This window comes from Leptosomus discolor, chromosome 1 (genome assembly GCF_034619465.1).
Source record: "Leptosomus discolor isolate bLepDis1 chromosome 1, bLepDis1.hap2, whole genome shotgun sequence".
Classification (NCBI taxonomy): Eukaryota; Metazoa; Chordata; class Aves; order Leptosomiformes; family Leptosomidae; genus Leptosomus; species Leptosomus discolor.
The window spans coordinates 124213927-124234678 of record NC_141391.1 but is presented as its reverse complement, the minus strand read 5'-3'; the positions used below and the strand labels follow the sequence as shown (position 1 = coordinate 124234678).

At 42.9% G+C, this 20752-nt stretch overlaps 1 protein-coding gene across 1 annotated transcript; it reads right to left on the bottom strand.

Moving 5' to 3' along the window:
* Positions 1-1658: 1658 nt before the first annotated feature.
* ZBTB11 (zinc finger and BTB domain containing 11) lies at positions 1659-19861 on the bottom strand. Its single transcript, XM_086478102.1, has 11 exons — positions 19552-19861; positions 17165-17400; positions 16278-16509; positions 14307-15121; positions 11771-11950; positions 11019-11255; positions 10475-10619; positions 9282-9399; positions 7338-7496; positions 6681-6856; positions 1659-5324 (listed from the first exon to the last, which is right to left on the bottom strand). Exons 1-11 carry the CDS (start codon positions 19859-19861, stop codon positions 4804-4806), a joined length of 3129 nt encoding a protein of 1042 aa, XP_086334228.1. The 3' UTR covers positions 1659-4803.
* Positions 19862-20752: the final 891 nt, after the last annotated feature.

Genomic DNA, 20752 nt, shown 5'->3' with positions numbered 1-20752 from the left:
TTCCTTGCAGTTAATTTAAGGTAATGCAAGTCATAGTAAAAACAATCGTCTCTCCTTTTCTCCCCCAGCTTTCCATAATTTCCAGCCGCACTAGTTGCATATACAGTGTTGGCTGATGCTCAGTAGCTCGTTACAAAGTCATAGTTCTGCTTTTGCGACAGGGGTGTCACTGTGGTAGCCTTTCGTAGTCATACGAACACCAGCCTCCGCCGTACAGAACTGCAGGCGCCGCACAGAGCCACGTAGTGTGAAGAGGAAATGCAAAACACGTGGTCGCAGCGCATCTCTTTCTTTGGTTTAACACATCCCTGTTCCCATGTAAAATTTAAGGCTGCGACGGGGGGAGCTTGGGCTGCTGCGCATCTAAAAGCACTGGGCAGGTTAATCCTGCTGTTACCACCCGTAAGGCGAGGCACTTCACCTGAGACAAGAAGTACTGCCCTTGGGACAAAACTTTTCAAAGGGGTGTGAGGCGAACTGTTGTTACTTTCTGGGAAGCCCCTTCAGAGTCACGCTGGACTTGTAAGCATGGTCCCCGCCAGCCCCGCGCCTGAGGGTGGCAGCGGTGACCTGGGTGTGGAACTCCTGCCCGAGCACAGGTTTTGGTGAAGAACTGCTTGAGAGGTGCTAGGCTCTCACCCCGTGGTCAGCAGCAGCTGCAAGTCTGGCTCCTGAAGGAGTATTAATTCATATTAATATGTATTAAATGTATACACAGTTCCAGCGCTGTAGAAATCCATGGGATCTTCCTTTAACAGCCAGGAATGACATGGTTTTAGCTCAAGTAGAGACAAAGTGGGGGGAAATTACGCATTCATCACTGAGCTCTTTTTCGTCTGTGGTTGCAGCCCTGTTGTTGAACAGTAGGCCACATCGCTCCTTCAGCATGCCACCTTTTAAAACTCGTTTTATTTAATGATAAACTTCCCACTTAGCTTGGTTACCTGTAGGGGCTCCCAGACGAGCTAATACACTAGAAAGCTCCTAGCATTTCCCCCAGGAATCGGGATGAAGCACAAAAGGCCATCAGCCTTTCTGCTGCATTGTTGTTGCCTTGAAGTTGCTCTGAGGGCAAAGGGGAAGGCGCAGGACGCAGCTGTACAGCTCATCCTTCAGCCCGGGGAGCGACCCTGGAGAACAACTTCCAAACCACAACCCCTGCTCGAGTGTTCGCCCCAGAGCAGAGGCCAGGACAGACGCGCTGTGCGAGGCTTCGTTCCGGGGGGCAGCGTTGTACAGAAACCCGAGCCAAGAGAAGCAGTAACATCTGAACCAAAGGAAAAGGGTTAGAGGTGGGTATTGGGGGCCAAGGGGATGCCCCATCCACCAAGAGGTCGTGCAGCCAAAGTACAAATATAGGATGTGCTTTGTTAACGTTGCGCTCTTGCATAGCCCCCTTCTGACACAATTCAGGAGGGCGCTGGGGTTCCTTTCCTCATATGAGTTAATTTTTTTGAGCCCTAAGCAAGAATTTATGTTACTAAAGCTATCCAGACCAGACATCTATCTATATATGGATGGTGAAATACTGAAAAGGAATAAGTAGCACTTCCCCCAACCCCCACAACAAAGAACAGCTGCTTGCAAGAATAATTCATGGCAAAGCTCAGTTTATTTAATGACAGAAATAACCATAACTTTATACATCTAACACTAAATAAAAACAGCAGAATGTACAAATCAAATTTGTTATGTACAAGAATTCACTAGGAATACTTTATAAATGGACACTTCTCATTAACTTTATTTAAAAAAAAAATCAAATTAAATACTATCAACTGCATATTTGCAGTGTGACTTCAAATAGATTGCAGAAGGGTAGCGAACATCTGAAATTTAAGAGCTGAAGTCCACAGAAAATCATAAGGCAACTCCACGCATACGGGAACAGCAAAGCTAAGAGTGACCCTCCTTCCTTGCCCCCGGCCCTCCTGCCCAGGCAAGGCACAGTGCGCTAGGAAAGGGGTCCCGCAACATTCAGCTTTGCCACTCCTGGCTGAGTCTTGTTGAGGAAACAACCTCTTGTGATTGTGTGTGTTTGCTTTTCAGTGGCAGGCCATCCAGTCAGTTAATGCATTTCTACAGTCGGTAACAAGGCCTGGAAATTCGGATCCGCTTCTGCTGCTTCTGTGGGTTGGGCAAATAAATAAATGCACCAAAGATGAAACTAAGGTGCTGGCAATACTCTTTTTGCAAGGTAACACGCTAAATATACAAATAATGTTCTAGCACTATTTACAGCTATTTTTCCTTGAACATTTCCTCACTTTAGTAATACATGGTTACTTGTAAGAATCAAACATTGAAGTAAATTTTACAGTTTACCTAGCTCTCTTTTAAATCTTTTCCATCACAACGGCAGTATTTCCATTTTAAGCAGGATGGCTATCTCCAGATTCTCGACCATACAAAAATTCAAGAGTTACAGCTAGCAGTATTTTTTTTTTTTAAAGTATTCATTTTAGTTTCACTCCACTTGGTAATTAGAAAAAAATACAATTGTAAAGGGCTGCAGGATGTACAAAACAACTACATTACTTCTCTGCAGGAAGACCCTGACCTTTGAAATAGTCATCTACAGCTTAATCTGGATCCAAGGCAGGAACTCAAACTACGTATTGCTTAAAAAAAGTCTCAACAACTGCTTATCTACATGCTTGCAAAGTATAAAAAGAACAGTCCATGCTGCAGCCTAGTAGACAGATACTCAAAAGAGTTAACTAAGACAAAAAGCAGAAATCCTAATTCAAATTAGGTAGTTACTTTGTCACAGATTTTGCTTAAATTTTGTCCAACGGGTCCATTTCATAGGTAGCACAGAGTTACATGCATGTAACTTTATTTATGAAGTTTACCCTGCAGTATTACAGGCTTCTGGCTCCTTGGGAAACATCTGGTAATACTACAGACCAAGAGTAACTTAAAGAATGCAGTTCTGAATGTGCACGTGCATAGCACATGCATTTACCTCGACCGACACGTTTCTTGCTTAGAAGAACGCCCCAGCACACAACAACGGAAGAACCCCACCTTGCACAGACTAAGATGTCCACTGCCCGTGGTATTGAATCAGAGACGTTTAAACTTGGGTCAAACACAGCTGTGATTCATGCCTACTCGCAGGAACACCTAGTAAGAATTTTTCCATCTGTGTGGTGTGACACCAGGTAGTAGTTTGCCCTAGAAGTATCTTCTTACAGCAGCAGTAATAAGGTCTTCTAGAGACTCTGGTAATTTTGAGACAAATTTAGTTTTTACCCCATACTATGATTTTCATAATTCTCTATCCTGATATTGCTATGTGTCCCGTTTGGAAATTAGCAGGGCTCTTCCTTTCAACATGATTGATACAAGACAAGATCAGATCATAACAAGCTGGACTTCTTCAGTATATGTACATCCCCAGAGAAGTGTGCCATCAGATCCTTTTACATCTGAGTTTCCACATCAAGTGCAATGCAAAGTTAGAAACATCCATCACTAGTTTTCCTGCTTTGGATACACACAACACAGGTGACAGCTTCCTTTACACAATCAAACATCATTAAACAAAATGAAGATGCTCAGGGGGCTGGAGCACCTCTCCTATGAGGACAGGCTGAGAGACCTGGGGTTGCTCAGCCTGGAGAAGAGAAGGCTCTGCGGAGACATTACAGCTGCCTTCCAGTGCTTAAAGGGGGCCTACAGGAAAGGTGGGGAGGGACTCTTGATCAGGGAAGGTAGGGACAGGATGAGGGGTCACAGTTTCAAACTGACAGAGGGGAGACTTAGATTAGATATCAGGAAGACATTCTTCACCCTGAGGGTGGTGAGGCACTGGCACAGGCTGCCCAGAGAAGCTGTGGCTGCCCCCTCCCTGGCAGTGTCCAAGGCCAGGCTGGATGGGGCTTTGAGCAACCTGGTCTGTGGAAGGTGTCCCTGCCCACGGCAGGGGGGTTGGAACTAGGTGATCTTTAAGGTCCCAGGTCCCTTCCAGCCCCAACCATTCTGTGATTCTATGAAACACGGCTGTACATAGAGGCTGCCTTGCTTACAAATAAAAAGCAGTTGACTTCTCTAAGCAGTGCTCCCTGCAGTGGGCTGTTCTCTGGGCAATGTAAATTCACAACCTGTGTCAGAGAACCTCTTCCTTAAACTTCAGTGGACCCCTGCCCATTACCTGTAAGACACTTGACAGCAATTTGCTGAACCTCGGACCTGCCACCCACCGACACGGAATTTAAATCAGTTCTTCAAAACTGGGATTCGCTAACTGCCAATGGTGCATCTGCCCAAAGGAAAAAAAAAAGTCTCATATTTTCTGTATGTTGCATGAAGCACACAGTGCACAAAGCATCCCACCATCCCCTTCTGTTGGGGAGTAAACAGACAGAATCCAATATAGGTAATTTGCTGACAAACTTGATGAAATGCACATAAAAACAAAAATAAAGAGTGCTACCGATAGCTGTATATTTCTAGTTCTAAGTGCAGCCTCCTTGTATTTTTTCTGGTTTTTTTTAGAAGTTACAGCATGATACTCACTCCATGACACAGAAAACGTTATTCTCCCAACTTTTTTTTTTTTTTTTTTTTTTTTTTAACAGTTATGGCCAGTGCAGAAATCTTTGCCTTCAAATCCTTGTCCCACACTGAATCATCTTAACTTTTTCCCTGTAACACATGGTGCAGTATTTCGTCACCAAGACATTCAGTACTGGGGATTAACTGTTTGAAAACAGGCATCACTGTCAGCCTCAGATACCCAGTCAAACACTCTGCTTCCCCAAGACCTCACCCTTTTCGCTCTCCCCTCTGCAGTATTCACTCTGCCTTTGTGACATGGGCCACTTCTACAGTTTCAATGGCCTGCGTCACTTCGGCCATTTTCTGTCCCTGCTGTTGCGCCAACACGTAATTTACCACCTGCATGATGCTTTGGTCAGAAAGAGTAGACACCGATGTACATTCCTCCGTAGCTGCAACCGCTTCGATGGCTTCAAGCGTCTCTCCTGTCACTACCACTGTCTCAATCTCATCGCCACCAACGCTAATCTTGGTTTCTTGTTCCTGCATGTCTGCTGCTAAAATGCTGATGGCATGCTCCACCTGGGTCCCTTGGTTATGAAACTGAAGAGTATCTTTTTCCAGCATAATTTTGCAGGGTACGTAGTCCCTATGAAACTTGGTCATGTGCTTCCGCAGCGTCCGGGCATCGATGTAAGCTTCGTTGCACACCGGGCAGACGTACGGTCGCTCTCCGGTGTGCGTCCGCACGTGACGCTTCAACGAGCGTGCGTCGGCCCAGGCGACTCCGCAAGTCAGACATTCGAATGGCTTCACGCCTGTCGTCGAAGGCAAAGCAGGGAAAAGGTGACGTCAGGGTTCGTAAACGTGCGTGAGCGACGATGAGAAGTGACACGGGGAACAGCGGTACAACAGAACAAAGGAAATACTGTAACTTTTTCCATGTAAGAAAGGGATCCTGTTTACCACTCCTGTACTATAGTATATCGCAAGCGTAACATTCAATGGCAAGATTTTCCACGAGTGCTCTGCCCAATCTAACATTTTACTTTTAAAAATTTTTTCTTTTCAAAATTCCTTCTAATGCAGGTTTCTCCCCTATTGTAAGTGCATACTGCTTAGTGAAATTCTAATTATTTTTTGCCAGTGACGCCTTTCTGAAACCATGTTTTATTTCATGGAATTTGTCACTTAATTTTTAGTCACCCTTTGTTTCTGCAACTTCTTCCCATCAAACCAGCCCTTGTTCTAGCTAGCTTAGAACGCCATCTACAGCTTTTTCCCTCCTCCTCCACACTGCCTATGTTCAAATACTGATGGTCCTATAATCTCCTTCTCCCTCATAACATCCGAGTTCTGTGGTCTGCAGTACCTAACGGGGCACGCGGGTGGCAACAAGCGTTATTTCAATAATGGCTTTTCCTCTGTAACCCTTAGGGTAGATTTAGGCTAGGTACTTATTACAGGACACTTTCTCTGTTTAGAAACAAATACGAAAATCTGTTTCAGTAGTTAGACAGCTACCAGACTTACTCGTAACAGCTCTTTAAAAGGAGGCACTCTTCAAAAAAGTGGGTTTTGCCCTGAGATAGGACTATACATAGACTCCCAACACAGCTAAAACATCCAAATACTCAAAATTCAGTATCATACTTCAGGCCTAAAGTAAAAATGCACATACTTTTTAATTATAAAATGTTTTCATATTTTCCCCAAACATCATATAGTTTACTGCTTCTTAGAGATCAAGAAGTTGACCAATTTCCAACCGTGGTCCTTTTTTTTTTTTTTTAAATTCAGGCCAATCACTCTCCTGTTTGAAGAATATTTTCTTAACCGTGTGCACCTTTCAAACTGCAGAATGTTTTACTGCGTCCAATTCTTTGGCAGATATACATCTATTAATTGCTTCTAAAAAAGTTCCTCTTCCATTAAAGTTCCAACAAGGAAATTGTCCCTGTCCCTGTGTGTGACTGCAGTTTTAGAAGATCCCAACAGCCACTTGGAAGCAAGTCAGCAAACCAGGACCAGCATAAAACTTAACTGGAGAATCTGTAATACTGCTATGTGTCTTGCAACACAGGACATACCACAGACTTAAAGAAACCATTACCCCTTTCTCCATCATGTTTTTAGGGGCTGAGGGATGTAATGACTATTTGTTTTCTACATACCTTCGTGATTGTTCATGTGTCTCCTGTATTCCCGGAGTTGTGTGAATTTTCTTCCACAGTGCTCACAAACTCGTTCCAGGTTTTGCTTTGCTCTTCCTTTTTTACCATGCGTGGCTTTCTTTACATGTCTTCTGTACAAAGCTTTCTCATAAAATTCTTTACCACATATATTACACCTAAAATTTGTTAAGTGAGAAATCTATTGAAACCATTATTCTATGCTTATGTTACTTTTTTAACCAAAATGCACTTTAATTATAGTAGGCAAAGTTTAATAGGAATGCTGTCTCGTATGACAGGTAGTACCATAATTAGAAATAATATTGTTGGACTGAGCTGCATTTTCTCTTATTCACAGCCACAACTCTTCCACTTACCATTCTAGAAAAGTGAGATCACATACGAAGCATTTCTAACTTCACCAATTATATTTATACTCTCGTAACTTTATATATTATTTGTTCCAGGACTGTGCCAGCGGATTTAACAATTCAATCACAGTATTTGAAATCTGTTCTCAAGTGCTCAGGACCCCAGACAACATCCATCAGTTGGCACTTTATCAACGCACTAGGCAGTTCCTTGTTGACCGGCTGTGGATCTGCATAACCTCATATTGATTAGTACATTTCAGTTGTTAAATGAATTTCCTCTTACCTGTAAGGGTCTGTGACAGAATGAGACTTCACATGAGAATACCAGTCTTTCTTCCAACTATAACATTTTCCACAGAACTGACACTGAAACGGCTTCACGCCTAAATGTTTATTCATATGCTGCCGAAGATCTCGAGCTTCATAGAAACTCTTTTCACACCTGTAACAGTAAAGGGTTTAGCATCCCATATAAGATAGATCTTGGTGATCCTGATTTCAAAGTCACTGGAAGCCTCTTTTTTAATGGCAACTGAAGACTTTGAGAAGTGAATAGAACACCTATTGCATCATCAACATCTATCTAAAGCACAATGCCTTTGCAAGCCAGGGAAAATGAAAAGGAAGGGAGGGGGGGCGGAAGGTGATGGTCCCTGAGCCACCCAAACAACCTCCTCCTGGGCTGCAAAAACAGACAGCTCCCTCTCAAGCAGGGCTCTCGGGGATCCTGGGTTTGCAGATCCACATCACAAAGTATCACAAAGACCCCTAAGGGTCTTGAACAGGGTTGGCACTCGGCGCTGCCCCCTCAAGGACTGCATATTTGGAAAAGCCGCTAGTGAAGTAGAAAACTCAAGCAACCACCACCCCCTGACACTTCCATGCACCGCTGCGATGTAATCGAATACCTACTTCACTGGAAAACTTCCATGAACATTTCAGGAAAATAACTCATATTCAGCTTTGTTCAACTGGGCCAGAATCTCAAAGTGAAGCCTGGCAGGGAGATTTACACACCAAGCCACTGAACTAGAGAGCTGAAGTCTGGTTATTGTTTAGTGAAGCTCTCTAAACCATTTGTGACAACATGAATTATATTCTTCATAGAGATCTTTGCTGCAGAAGAAACAAGGACTGTGTTTTGAAGGAGTTGGGGAATCAAAGTATCTTCTCTGTCAAGGTGATCTTTTGCATCCATGACTCTACTGCCTTGAGCAAAAAATTTTTATTTTTTAAATACAGGTCTCCTTCAAAACCAAAACTGCCTTCCCTAGTGTGTTTCATTAAACAGTTCTGTCCCTGTTGTGGGCACTATTAGCTCTCTTCTTTGTATTTCTAAGATCGGTATTTCTAGGATTAAAAAGTACAAAATAAAAACATTGCTGACAGAATTAAAGTGAGTTTTCAGCATTTAGAAAATATTATTTTTGCCAGCATGCAGCAGCACTACGAGAAACACTTCAGACGATAGCTTTCATTAAAATCATGAGTTGCACATAGGCAGTCATGTAAATTGTACAACTCCTCCTAATACCCGAGAGTGTTTTCCAGAGACCTAATTGACAGTTCAGAAACTAAGCACCGTTTGTGCTTTTTGCAGCTCACTTGAAAGGCTCTCCTATAGTCTGCTTGGTCATGAAAAAAAGTACCCATGTTTTGCTAACGCACCAGGAGACACAGTCTTTCCAGTTGCAGAGTTTCTGCTAAACTAAAGTCCGTAATAAAGATATTTAAGTGGTCATATAAGTTTTATAATCAAGTTAACTGCAATAGTCAGTGAGTCATAATTCATGATGTTCTTGCAGAGCTGTTTGCTAAACACAGTGTGTACTGCAGTGCACAAAAGTACATGACGTTGTAGACTGTACAGAAAATTTTCAAATTAAACGGGTATCAACTATCACACTAAAAAAGGCAAGAAGAGGCTGAAGGCCCTTCGCCTCTGACAAGCTTACCAACCTATCTGTCCTACAAGGGAGCTTGGAAACCACACAGCTACTGATTACAGCTACAAGTGCAAACGCGATCATTAGAAAACAACTGCATGAAACTAGAGGTAGGCAACAGTTGAACAAGCTTTTGTTAAACAAGCTTTTTTAAAACGTCTTACTCCAGGCCATTGACCAGTTTTGCGCTACAACAAAGAGCTGCTTTTAATCTTTAAAATTACTAGGATCACTAATGTCAAGAAAAAAAGCCCACCAAAACCACCCACCAACCAACTTACTGAGTACACTGATATCCACGAACTTCAGGCTTTGGCTGGTGTTTCTTTAAGTGTTTACTGAGTCCTGATGCCCTGTGGAAAGATTTTCCACAGATGGAGCAAAGATACTTGGATTCTCCTGTCAAAACCAAAACAAAACATGTTACGAAGGCAGGCTTCCGTATCTCTGGAGTGCTTTCTGAGAGTGTTTTTTTCTTATCATTTATCTTAAGGAATCAGAGCAGTGCTACAAAGAGAAGTTGTTTAATTACACACAGACAGAATTTTTACGTATATTTTGTATGTGCCAATGTAATAATCAGAGAGGGGAGTAGCAACTCTAAATTACTTATTTTATGTTTTTAAACACACATACATTGCAGCTACTAGTTAGTCATGAAATGTGAACAGCCTAAAAATTGCCCTCTTGTGGGGAAAAAACCCAAACCAATTGCATGAGTTCATATAATATGCAACTTCTCCAGCAATGCAGCATTGCTTACGGATGACTGACATCTTGAATTTGTGGAACAATTCCTTAAAATAAAAGTTTTCTGCTCCAATTCATCCATTTAGGAATGCTGAGTACGAACATAAATTCCTAAATTTCTGGAACAAATTGTCTTACCAGAAACAGTCTCTTACTTTTGTTTCCACCCAACTCGGTGAAACAAGAAACACAATTTCTGCACACTGTAATTTTAAAACTCTGCTTGCATTAAATTATATTGTCATCTTTCACATGCTATGGTCCTTCAAGACACCAGGTTTTATAACATTTCAGTACCAGTACAGCAAGTCTTGTAAAACACGTATGGAGGTTCTCAGAGATTTAACTTAGCATGTTTTCCTCTGAAAGGGTAGGTTGGAAGTGTAAGTGCTCCAGAACATTCCAGCCTGTCACCTACCTTTGTTGAACTGACATGATAGAGGCATCAAATACGTACATTAAAACACAGGAACAGACCAACCACGATTCCCTGCTCTCTTACAGAACATCTGCTTAATAACATTAAGATATGGTGAAATAAACCCAGAAAATAAATGTAAAATGACTACTCACCTCTGTCTCAGCTGCCTGACCCGTAGAGAATCAGGAGAAACTACTATTTATTTATTTGTTTAAACAGTTCCTTTGACACTGAAGAACAATGTCAAAGCTCAGCAGCACACAACAGCCAACAAAACTAAAAGGATCCTTTCTCATCACTTACCTGTATGAATGCTCACGTGTTCCTGAAGACTCCTTTTTGTGACAAAAGACTTCTCACATAAGTCACACTTGAACTGTTTCTGTACTTCATGGAGAGCCAGGTGCATTTTTAACCCATGCTTATATGTAAAGGTCTTTCCACAAACCTAAAAAAAAAAATCCATATCCGGTGGAATTAGGACAAATAAAACTCATTATGTAAGAGGTATTTAACTTCTAACACACCAAAACCTCCTGTATTTCTTGGGAACCAGGACAGCCAAGCCTATGATTTCGCACCAGTGGCAGAATTGGTCAGTTATAAAAGAATACTCAAGGGAAGACATTCTTCTAGACACAGGAACATGAACTTCATTCACATTCCTGATTCAACTTCATTCTAGTTTTCTCAGACTTGGGCTACAATTTTCATCATGAATTTTACAGTAATTTTCCCCATTCTGAAGTGACCTAAATTAACCTAAATTTTATGACAGAGTGTCAACACTAAAATAGCAAGAAAACATTACTAATTTGATTATACAGTAAAAGGACTTTCTCTTTACCTTGCATGCATGTGGTTTTACACCTGTATGTTTGAGCATATGTATTCTGAGAGAATATAGCTTAGGCAGAGTTCTCCCACATATATCACATATAAATTCCCGTTTAGTTCTCCCTTTCACCACAGACACGCCTGTCTCTTCTACAGTAGCAGCTGCAGTGTTCACTTCGGTCTTCCGAGTATGCCGGACAAGATGGGCTCGCAGCGAGGCACCATACTGGAATTCTTTTTTACACAACTGGGAAAGAAAATATTACAACTTTACTTTGCATTTAATACTCCAAAATTATTTCAAGAGAAAGGTAATGAAAGGTTTTAAGTACAGCGATATGATTAGCGAGGTCTATAACCTGACCCCAATAGGCATTTTATCTCAGGTTAATTAATATTGGTGAATTTTTGTGATCACTTTTGAATTTTTTTTGAGTTCAGTGATCACTTCCCAATAAGGCTAACTTCCAGGCTAATCTAAACGCAGTTGCAAGTTTACTGGTAAGGTTAAAAGTAAAGCCCACGCCAGCACTGTCTTGAGTAGCAAGCGTACTCCCATGTCACACGGTGCTATCGGGCCGTGTGGCTGCACCACATTTGACCCCACCCCATCCAGATCAGGGCTGCATCTGTCTCTGAAATCCGCACAGAAAATAGATAGACGTGTGAAAAGAGGCAAGAAAAATAATTACTAATGTCATTACTGAATGAATTTTCATGAAGAGAGAGGTTACAGGCAAAAAAAAAAAAAAAACAACTTACTGGGCATTTATAATCTTTACATCTTTCATGTTTCAATGTGTGCATTATAAGTGCATAGCGCCGCTGGAACACCATTCCACACTCAGTGCACTTGTGCTGAGCTTCTACTTCATTACTTTCTGTGGTCTCTCTTTTGGGCTGTTTCATCTTTTTCCCTCTTTGTACCAGCTTCATGGCAACCTAAGTTGGAAAAACATAATCTTTGAATGAACTTCACTACACTGCATCTCATATTTCTGCAAGTTAGTACTAGAAGCAGATGTTTCTGTGTGTTACTATAGTATCACCTCATTTTGCTCAGTTTACTTAGCTGCTAGAAAATTATGCCCTTTCAGTTCACTGCAAAACTACAAATCTCACAGTGGCTGAAAAACTGGTCTTGTTTTAAAACCATAAACTGATTATAGCTATAGGCAATGACTTACCAGTTCAGAGACAACTATTTGACCTCGAGTAACGGCCTAAACAAGAGCTAAGGGATAGTTACAGAGGAACCACAAAGTACTGCCAGTCACAATTTCTATCAAATATTTTACCCATTTCCTAAACTCCAACTTCCCTTTTCAGAATTTACAAAAAAGAGCAGTCTCATTGATTTTTAACAGCCAGCAAAAACTGAGTTATTAATAACCTGCAAAAAAAGTTTACAGTATTTAAGCAAAGTTCTTTCTGGTCAACAGTATTCCAGCTTTACTAATGTTTTTTTTTTGTTAGACAATATTGGCAGTGCTACCTGTAGCTGATAATCTTTTTCCTTTGTAGAAACTTGCTGTCAAATTCTTTAAAAGTCAAATTGTAAGCGATCAGGCTGTAAGCGATCAGGCTGAAATTTCCTGTATTGGGTATCTCCCCTTCAGGTTTCTGAGAATGAGGCAAGGGAAAAAAAGTACAATGCATCCCCATTTCTTCTTCCTGTGCTCTCAACAAGTGAAGTATCTAACAGGTTTAGAAAACATGCTAGCCCTTCCACGTCTCTCAAAACCAAACTGAAACTCAACACAGGGACATTTTTTTTTTTTTTTTTTTTTTTTTTTTTTTTTTTTTTAAATTTTGCTGTTGCTCTGAAAACTTACACAAACTTGGCTAAATTGTAAAGTCACAAAAGTAATTTTGTTCAGCAGATGATTAGTAAGACCTTCAAAAATAATCCATTCATACAAAGCATGCTTCATCCCCAACATCTCCATGCCAACTGCCGCTACTATGATTCAAAAGTCAGCAGTATTTCTTTCCTCTCTTTCCCGTTATTCTTCCAGAATCAAGACTGGGAACTCCGGAAGGAGTGTCTCCTTCCCAATTGTTATACAACATCCAGTGCCACGGCGGGGAGTTGAGGGATGCAAGAGACAAAAAATGCTAAAAGCTATGAAATGAATTAGGAAAGCAGACACCTATCCCTGGATCCAGCCCTGAGCAATTATTTAAACCAATTTCTTTTTTCCATAGGTGGCCACCGGCTGCAGACCTCATCTGCCAAGGGGACAGGTTTAAAAACTGCAAAATAAGGTAACAGGAGTTGTTCCTGAAGGTAAGATATTCCCACTCCCAAAACAGAACAAAACCTTGTCATTCTCCAACCATCATAAATAGGTTGCTCAAATATTTTGATTATGCTAGTTTTAATATCTGGGCTTTAAGCTGTCCATCTGTAAAAGCAGACTCATGCTACAGTTTCTATCTACAGAGAGTGCTGTGATGATACCAAATTATCCCCCTGGGTGTGGGACTGGTGGCTCTACTATGTAAACCTCTCACAGAACGCCTCTGGAAATTAAGTGTTCTTCGTAAGATTTAGCCAATGTGCAATGACTAAGGCAAAGCGTACTCTGTCACACAAACGAATGTATTAATGCTCAGCGAGATGAGTATCAGCTATCCACGGGCACTAAAAAGGAAAGTGGAAAGAATAAGACCACCATTTCATTTAAAAAAATAATAATTATTGAAGCAACTAGTTCAACTGCTAAACATTTAATATGAGCCAGTGCTAGAGTTCAATACCAGTGCTCTTTGAGCATTTCTTTCTGAACTGACCCCAATCAGAAGGTAGCAGGACTGCATTATTGTGACTTATGATTATGTCTTAGAATCTACACAGGATGTCAAATTTTTCATCCTCAATGCTCTGTTTTCAAGTCTTAACAATGTAGGGTCTCACTTCTTTATTAGACAAATACATTTGTTTGTGACTGACATACACACATACTAGTTAAGTATTAAATTCCCAGATCATTAAGAATTTTAGGAAGAAGATGCGCCTTCTGTCCAACTACAAGAAGTTGTGTGAAGATACTCAAGCTGGGCTAAGGTCACCAAGCATTCTAAAGATCTTTGATAAGGAAGGCATTTTGACACCAATTGGGGGTTTTTGCACAACTGTCACATCTTAGAAGTTACTTCGGTCTGCAGTAATGTTAATCCCTGAAAAAAGAAAAACATTTTCCAGACAGTGCTTCAAATTGGGAAACAGTCTTTTCAGATTCATCTCAGAATACCGGACATTTACTGACAACGGGCCTAAAGACAGATAGATTACCTGCTGTATTGCAGATTTGGGATTTGTCTTTCTACTTTGCAGTTTTTTTTCAATTCCTTTATGCAATCTGATATATCCCCCTTCACTAACAGAACGCTGGCGAAGCTTGCTTTTGTAAGTATCATCCTGGCTGGAAGCTAGGCTTTCCAACTGTGAAACTGAAATGCTCTGCTCTTTACTTGGCTCGCCACATTTTTGCTTGAGTGTTTCTGAGCAGTCTTCAGAAGCAGCATCCACATTTGCTTTACCGCTTTCATTTTGATCTGCCTCAATTTCCATTTGACTTTGTGCATCCACGGCTTCCACAACCGATGGCTCAGCCTCTACGACAGACACGGTGCTATTTGACATGCTCTCCAGCAGCTGCATCTTGACGTAATTTTCAGTTGTTTCACACTGCTCCACAGGCTTCAAAAGATCCCCCGGAGCGGCCTCCGCAGGCTCTGAGGGCAGGAGGTCAGGCTGGGGTGCTGCTGCCTCCTCTGTCCCAGCAGAGGAAGGAGCTCCGTTCACAGCTACCGGCACTTCACTGGCTGTGAGCTCAGGTTGCTCAGCACCATTCACGGGCTGCATCTCAACTTCAGTCTGCTCCGCTAAATTTTGCGTTGACTCTACTGTTTGAATATCTCCCTTTTGGTACACTGTAATTTGCTTCTCTTCCATCTGTTTGTGCACATTTTCACAGATTTCGAGGACCTCTGACATGAAGAGATGTCGGGCAAGCATGGCCACTTCTGCCATACTACAGAAGTCAAAAGTTAATTCTGAAGTATAAGCGAATTCCAATAGAGGCAGGAAACTGGACTTGCAGAACCCTACCAGGAATAAAACAAGAGATTAGTGCAAACACCAATGGCCCCGAATTACATCAAAATATCCCACGATGGATACAACAGTTCACCTTTGATATGGTGAAGTCTGAAATTTAGAACGAAAACACAATTGCAGGTAACATTGAAGCCCCTCCACGGAGACTCAATTAATTGTCATTTACACAAATGCCCTCCTTACGTATTTTCTGTGTGGAAGTAAGCTCAGACAACTTTTCCAATAAGTAAGTAGAACTCAGATGGTTTCACAATAAAATTATCTAGAAGAATGTTTCAAGATGCTGGGAGAGCCACAATATTTTTGAGACCAATTAACCCTAATTTAACCAGGCTTTCTGGACCTGCTACATTCAGAAAGTAAGTAGTCAGGACTTAAGTAACACCTGAAGTGGCAGAAATGTAAGACAAGAAGTGGCTAATGAAAAAAAATAAAGATATGCATATATAGACAAATGCCTAAAAATAAACACTTGGTATAAAGTTTCCACAGTTCTGTAAAACATAAATCAAATATTTAATTGGGGGACCTTCTGGACCATCACACTAGAAATCTATGGTTCATGCAGACACAGACACAGTTAAGGAACTAATGAGGAAGCAACACAGTAGGCCTATTTCTGTACAGTATTCTTCATCACTACAAAGCTATTTTAGAATATTTATTTTAAGATCGTCTCCTATCTTTAAGGTACCATAAGGTCTGAGAAATAAGCAGAAACACATATAACAGCGTTTCACAGACATAAAAACAATTTAGTATTTGTTAAGCTTAACAGCTCTCTGAAAAGCTAGTCAGCATCCCCTCTTGATGTATTCGAGCATTTGGTTATGTTCCCTTTTGCAATGTTTGTGATTAATGCAAGGAGAAAACACACCTAAGCAAGGTAAAAATCAATCCAAAGCTTCTCACAAATTTTAAGATGAAATCCCATAGTCCAGTCAATATGGAAAGCCAGATTATGCAAAACCAGAGTGATCACTTTAGCATTAAAATCCACACAAAGTACTTTTATATTAAGAGAGAAAAAACAGCAAGATAAAATATTTGGTTGTCTTGAACACTCAAAAAAGACTGAATCAAATACTGTACACCTTACTTAGGATATTATGATTTCCAGCTTTGAAACCCACAATAATTCACCTGACAGATCCACTACAGCTTCATGACTAGAGACAGCTCCCTTTTCAATGAAGAGCTCTCGGAAGTACTCGCTGCTGGCTGCCAAGACAGATTTGTGAGCTTTGTACTCCTCTCCTTCAATCAGCAGAGTCACATCACAGAACTGATTGGAAAGCCTCTGCTGATTCAGTTGGTTTAAGACTGACAGACAATGTTTGGAAGATGACTGCTTCACAAGGCCCTTACTGTCAACCTGTCATAAACAACATTATGAGAACTTCATTACATTTAGACTGTGCCTTTTTAAGCATTCACACTGAAATACAGAAAAGGATTATTTTCTGCAACCATACAACCAGTTCAAGCCTGTATAATATACAGCTTAACTTTACTATTGTTTTCTTTCTTGAAATGCATCAAGTCTCACCCTCCCTCCAAATACATTAAAAAAGACAACTGGAAAAATGGGAAGATATGGATATTCAAACAGTTCTTTGACCTTATTTTTCAATGCTACAGTCTGAAACGGTTTCTAGATTCAAAAGTCTTTACATGTGTACGAGCCCCCAGTTATCATAAAAAAATGTATATATAAAATATGGCATAATTTATTAAGGAACAGATTCCACGATAATCTTGCACATGATGCTTCACTACTTACACTTTCGACATTCATTTTCCCTTGGCTCCTATATGCATAAATAGGAGTAGGGTGACTTTATTTTCCAAAGATGACATACTATAATTAATTTCATGTCATATATACCAGTAACCCATTTCCACATAATGACTATCTTCATCAAAATTTATTTACTGCAAGATTATAATAACCATGGAAAATAAATATATGACTAAGAATACATTAACAAACACCTTAAATACATTCAGATGTAGACAATAGTACTTACAAACACAAGCTCATGCTTCGCTATTGGCTTCTTCTTCACAGGCTTTGGGGATGCAGCTGGTATTGATGTCGTATTACTCAATTCATCATCTGTTTCATTACTGTCTTCATGAGACTTTGCATCCAGTCCTAGTTCCTCCAGCATTTCAGAAGGATCTGACAGAGATCTAGAGCGATCTAGCTTTTCCTGGCACTTGCTGCATTCTTTAATGTAATCTTTAACCTGCTTAAGAATACCTAAGAAAAATTAACGGAGCTTAATTAGGCTTCTAATCTTCATTCAATTTACCTTAAACATGTAATTAAGCATATAGGTGATTGGCAAAGCAATATTACACACCTACTGAGAAAAACTAAGTCAGTCTTTCTTCAGTCACACTTTCCTTCTCTTTTTACCAGTTCTACTTCTCTCACGCTATTGTATGATATCGTACATCACTACTGTAATCCATTGTTAATTTGAGACAGAACATTTGGAACATTACTATATCAAGCAGACTCTCCTAGAAAGATTTTTAAGGCTAGAAAAAAATGTTTGTATTTATACGTTCACCCTAAGAATCCCAAGACAATGAAAGTTGTAACCTGAGCCTGCATTTAGCCTGCAGAAGTGCTAAATGAAGTCTTTCCAAGTCTCAACTTGTCCTTACTGAAGGAGACAAGAATTGGAAGGGTCACCTAAGGGCTTTGGCAAAATTGGGACCAACTGTGCTATATGCAATGATGCTGATTTGTATTATTAATACCAATTTAAACCAATTGCTTATGATTTTGGAATTTAAAAAAATTCATTTCCCATCAGTACTTTAACCGGTGTAACTAAATAATTTCAGATACTCAATAGTTCCTAAGTTCAAGGTCCTCTTCTAGGTACCAAGGCATTTTCACTGTATGCCTTTCAAACCAAATTCATTTTCTTCACTGGAACAGTATAAAAGCATTCATAACAACAGCTGTGTCTGTTCAAAACCTAGCACAGCTAAAAAACTTGGCTGACAGAGTTAGACTTGCACTGCTCACACCTTTTCAGAGCATGAAATGCACTAGCATTACACACATATCTCTGTGAGGATCAGGAAAACACAGACTTCAGGCAACCCAAGACATTCCAGCCCAAGACATTCACGCCCATTTCAAACATTTTTACATCTCCTTGATTTCATCTGAAACCGGTAGTTGTCAGGACAGCAGGTCTCTGGTCTTCAGATCCCCTGTCTAACACCCTTCCTGGCCACAGGGCCATACTCCAGCCCATTGCTTCCCAGTTTCAGAGCAGACAGACACAAGAGACTGGCGCTCGTTCTCAGGATGATGACTGGGTCACAGCTGCTGTCCACTAGCAGCAGAAGAGTATTATAATGACAGAGGAAAACAATGTTTTGAAGGAGACACAAATAAGAAATGTAATGCTTGAACTGAAAGCAGGACATGAATTTTAGTGTTCTCAGTGCAAGAGAAACACGAAAATACAGGTCATGCAAATAAAGATAACTGTAAGATCAAAAGACGCAGAATACAGAATGCCCTCTTCTGATGAGCAGAAGATATACCAAGGTCCATTAAGGAAGTTTCCAGCATTGGATGACAGTAGATGCTATAACAGTCCAATATTGGGCAGACAATGAGAACCCAGATAAAGGCAAGGAGACCACCATCCAGATGGATACATCAGACCAAAAGCAGAAGACCAAATCCAATGGGAATGCAGATACCAAGTCACTGCCTCAGCCGAAAGATAGCCCTGATTTGGAATTAGTGATGTTCAAACACAATGACATCACCTAGGACGCAGCTGAGAATTACTTTGGTCTTTTTGGCTTCTCATGGGAAGAAAGAGACAAATATAACAACGAGTGCAAGGACTGTGAGCCATCACTGGTGGCTCTACTATTTAAAGGCGAACACCATCCACATGCTAGCTGCAAAAGGTATGACGAGGTTAAAAGCTGAACTAGGTCACACGGCATGGATTATTGCCCTATACAAAGTCTACAAGTTGTGAAATAGCTACCTTAAGCGGGCTGTATGCAACACCTGAACGCGGACAGCCATGCTCTGTGTTTCCACATATTCAAAATACCGCCACAGGACAATTTGCTGACCAAGGTGTAACTCGCACGGCAAGGCCTGCCTCTTAAGGAGTGACCCACAGTCGCAGCCGACAGCCCATGCGCTTTGAGACGGAGCGTTTAAAGGCACCAGTCAGTCAGCGAGCGACAGTCCCCTCCTGCTTCCTCCAGCCAGGGTACACCGCCGTCCTTGCCACAAACCCGGCCACGGACCCAGCGCCGCAGGGGCTGTAACCCCGACTCCGCCGTGCCTTCTCTCCCCCGCCTCGGTGTGGCTTCTCCCACTGACCGGCCGCCCCTCGCCCCCCGCCCCGCTTACCTCGCCACCAGTACTTCTGCGAGAGCCCCTGCCAGGTCTGCAGGCGGGTGCGGTGGGCGCCGTCGGGCGCCAGGTGGGCGGCGCGGATGAGGCGGGCGCGGCGCTCGGCCTGCAGCACCACCTCGAGCTCGGCGAAGCGCTGCTGGTCCCGCTGCCGCCGCTGGTAGTAGAGGGTGCCGCCGCGCACCACGTAGCAGGCGGCCGCCTTGCGGATCTTCCGCTTGGCGTTACCCTCCGTCCCCGGCGCGTAGGGCTCCCGCTCGTTGGTCAGGTAGCGCAGGATGGCCAGGTAGCTCTCCTCGCTGGACATGGCGGGGCAGGGGGAGAGGGGCAACGGGAAGACGGGGAGGGGGGGTGTGAAGGGGCGGCCTCCGCTCGGCTCCCCCGCGCCCTCAGAGCCACGCCGGGCTTCCCCCCTCGCCGCCGGGCAAGGGCGCGGTGCTGGGCACGCCGCTCCCGGAGGTGGGGAGGAAGGTCAGGCTCTCGCTCCTGGGGCGGAGGCGGCTGCGCGGGACGGGACGGGACCCGCCCGTGCCAGTCCCATACGGCGTGCCCGTCGGGGGCGAGGCACCCCGGCCCTCGCCGGGGAGTCGGTGGGGCTGCGGAGGTGCCTCCCCGGGCAGGGAGAGCATGCGCTGCCGAGGGAGGAAGGACCGGGGCCTCCCGCGCCTCCGCCGGCTCCTCGCCCAGGCGCGGGGAAGCCGGAGAGCGCGGCCCGCGGGCGGCGGGTCCGGCGGGAGCCCGGCCCGGGGGGGAACTGGAGTTTCGCAGCCAGCGGCGGCGGGTGGGAGGGAGAAGCTCGTGCAGCAGCAGCGACGGAAAGACAAAATGGCTGCTGCACAAGAGGAAGTGAGGTCAGAAGCTCGCGCGCATGGGGTGGGGCGGGGAAGGGGCGTGTGCTCAGGGAAAGTGCAGCTCGTCGGCGGAACGAAGCCGCCATCTTGGAACCGGGAAAAGGTGAGGCCGGACGGAAGGCTGGGGGCGGCCATCTTAGAGCTGGGCAAAGCCTGTGAGGGCGCACACGGCCATGGGGCTGGATGCAGGGGCCGCTGCTACATAACTGACTTTATGGCCCTAGCTCCGAAACGAGCAGCCTCCGTTTCAAAACTGTCTCGGGAGCTACGAGAAAATTAGCGGTGTGGTTTCACGTTGCAGCGTGTGGATACCAGTCCGGAGCAGGGCACCAGCGCGGGCAGGGTGG

Excerpts from the sequence above, each read along its gene's own strand:
- ZBTB11 (XM_086478102.1), bottom strand. The coding sequence starts at position 19,861 with ATGTCCAGCGAGGAGAGCTACCTGGCCATCCTGCGCTACCTGACCAAC. Across the intron at positions 11,256-11,770 it reads GTAAAGATTATAAATGCCCA|TTGTGTAAAAAAGAATTCCA; the intron begins GTAAGTTGTTTT and ends TTTCTTTCCCAG. Across the intron at positions 10,620-11,018 it reads TAAAACCACATGCATGCAAG|GTTTGTGGAAAGACCTTTAC; the intron begins GTAAAGAGAAAG and ends TTTTTTTTTTAG.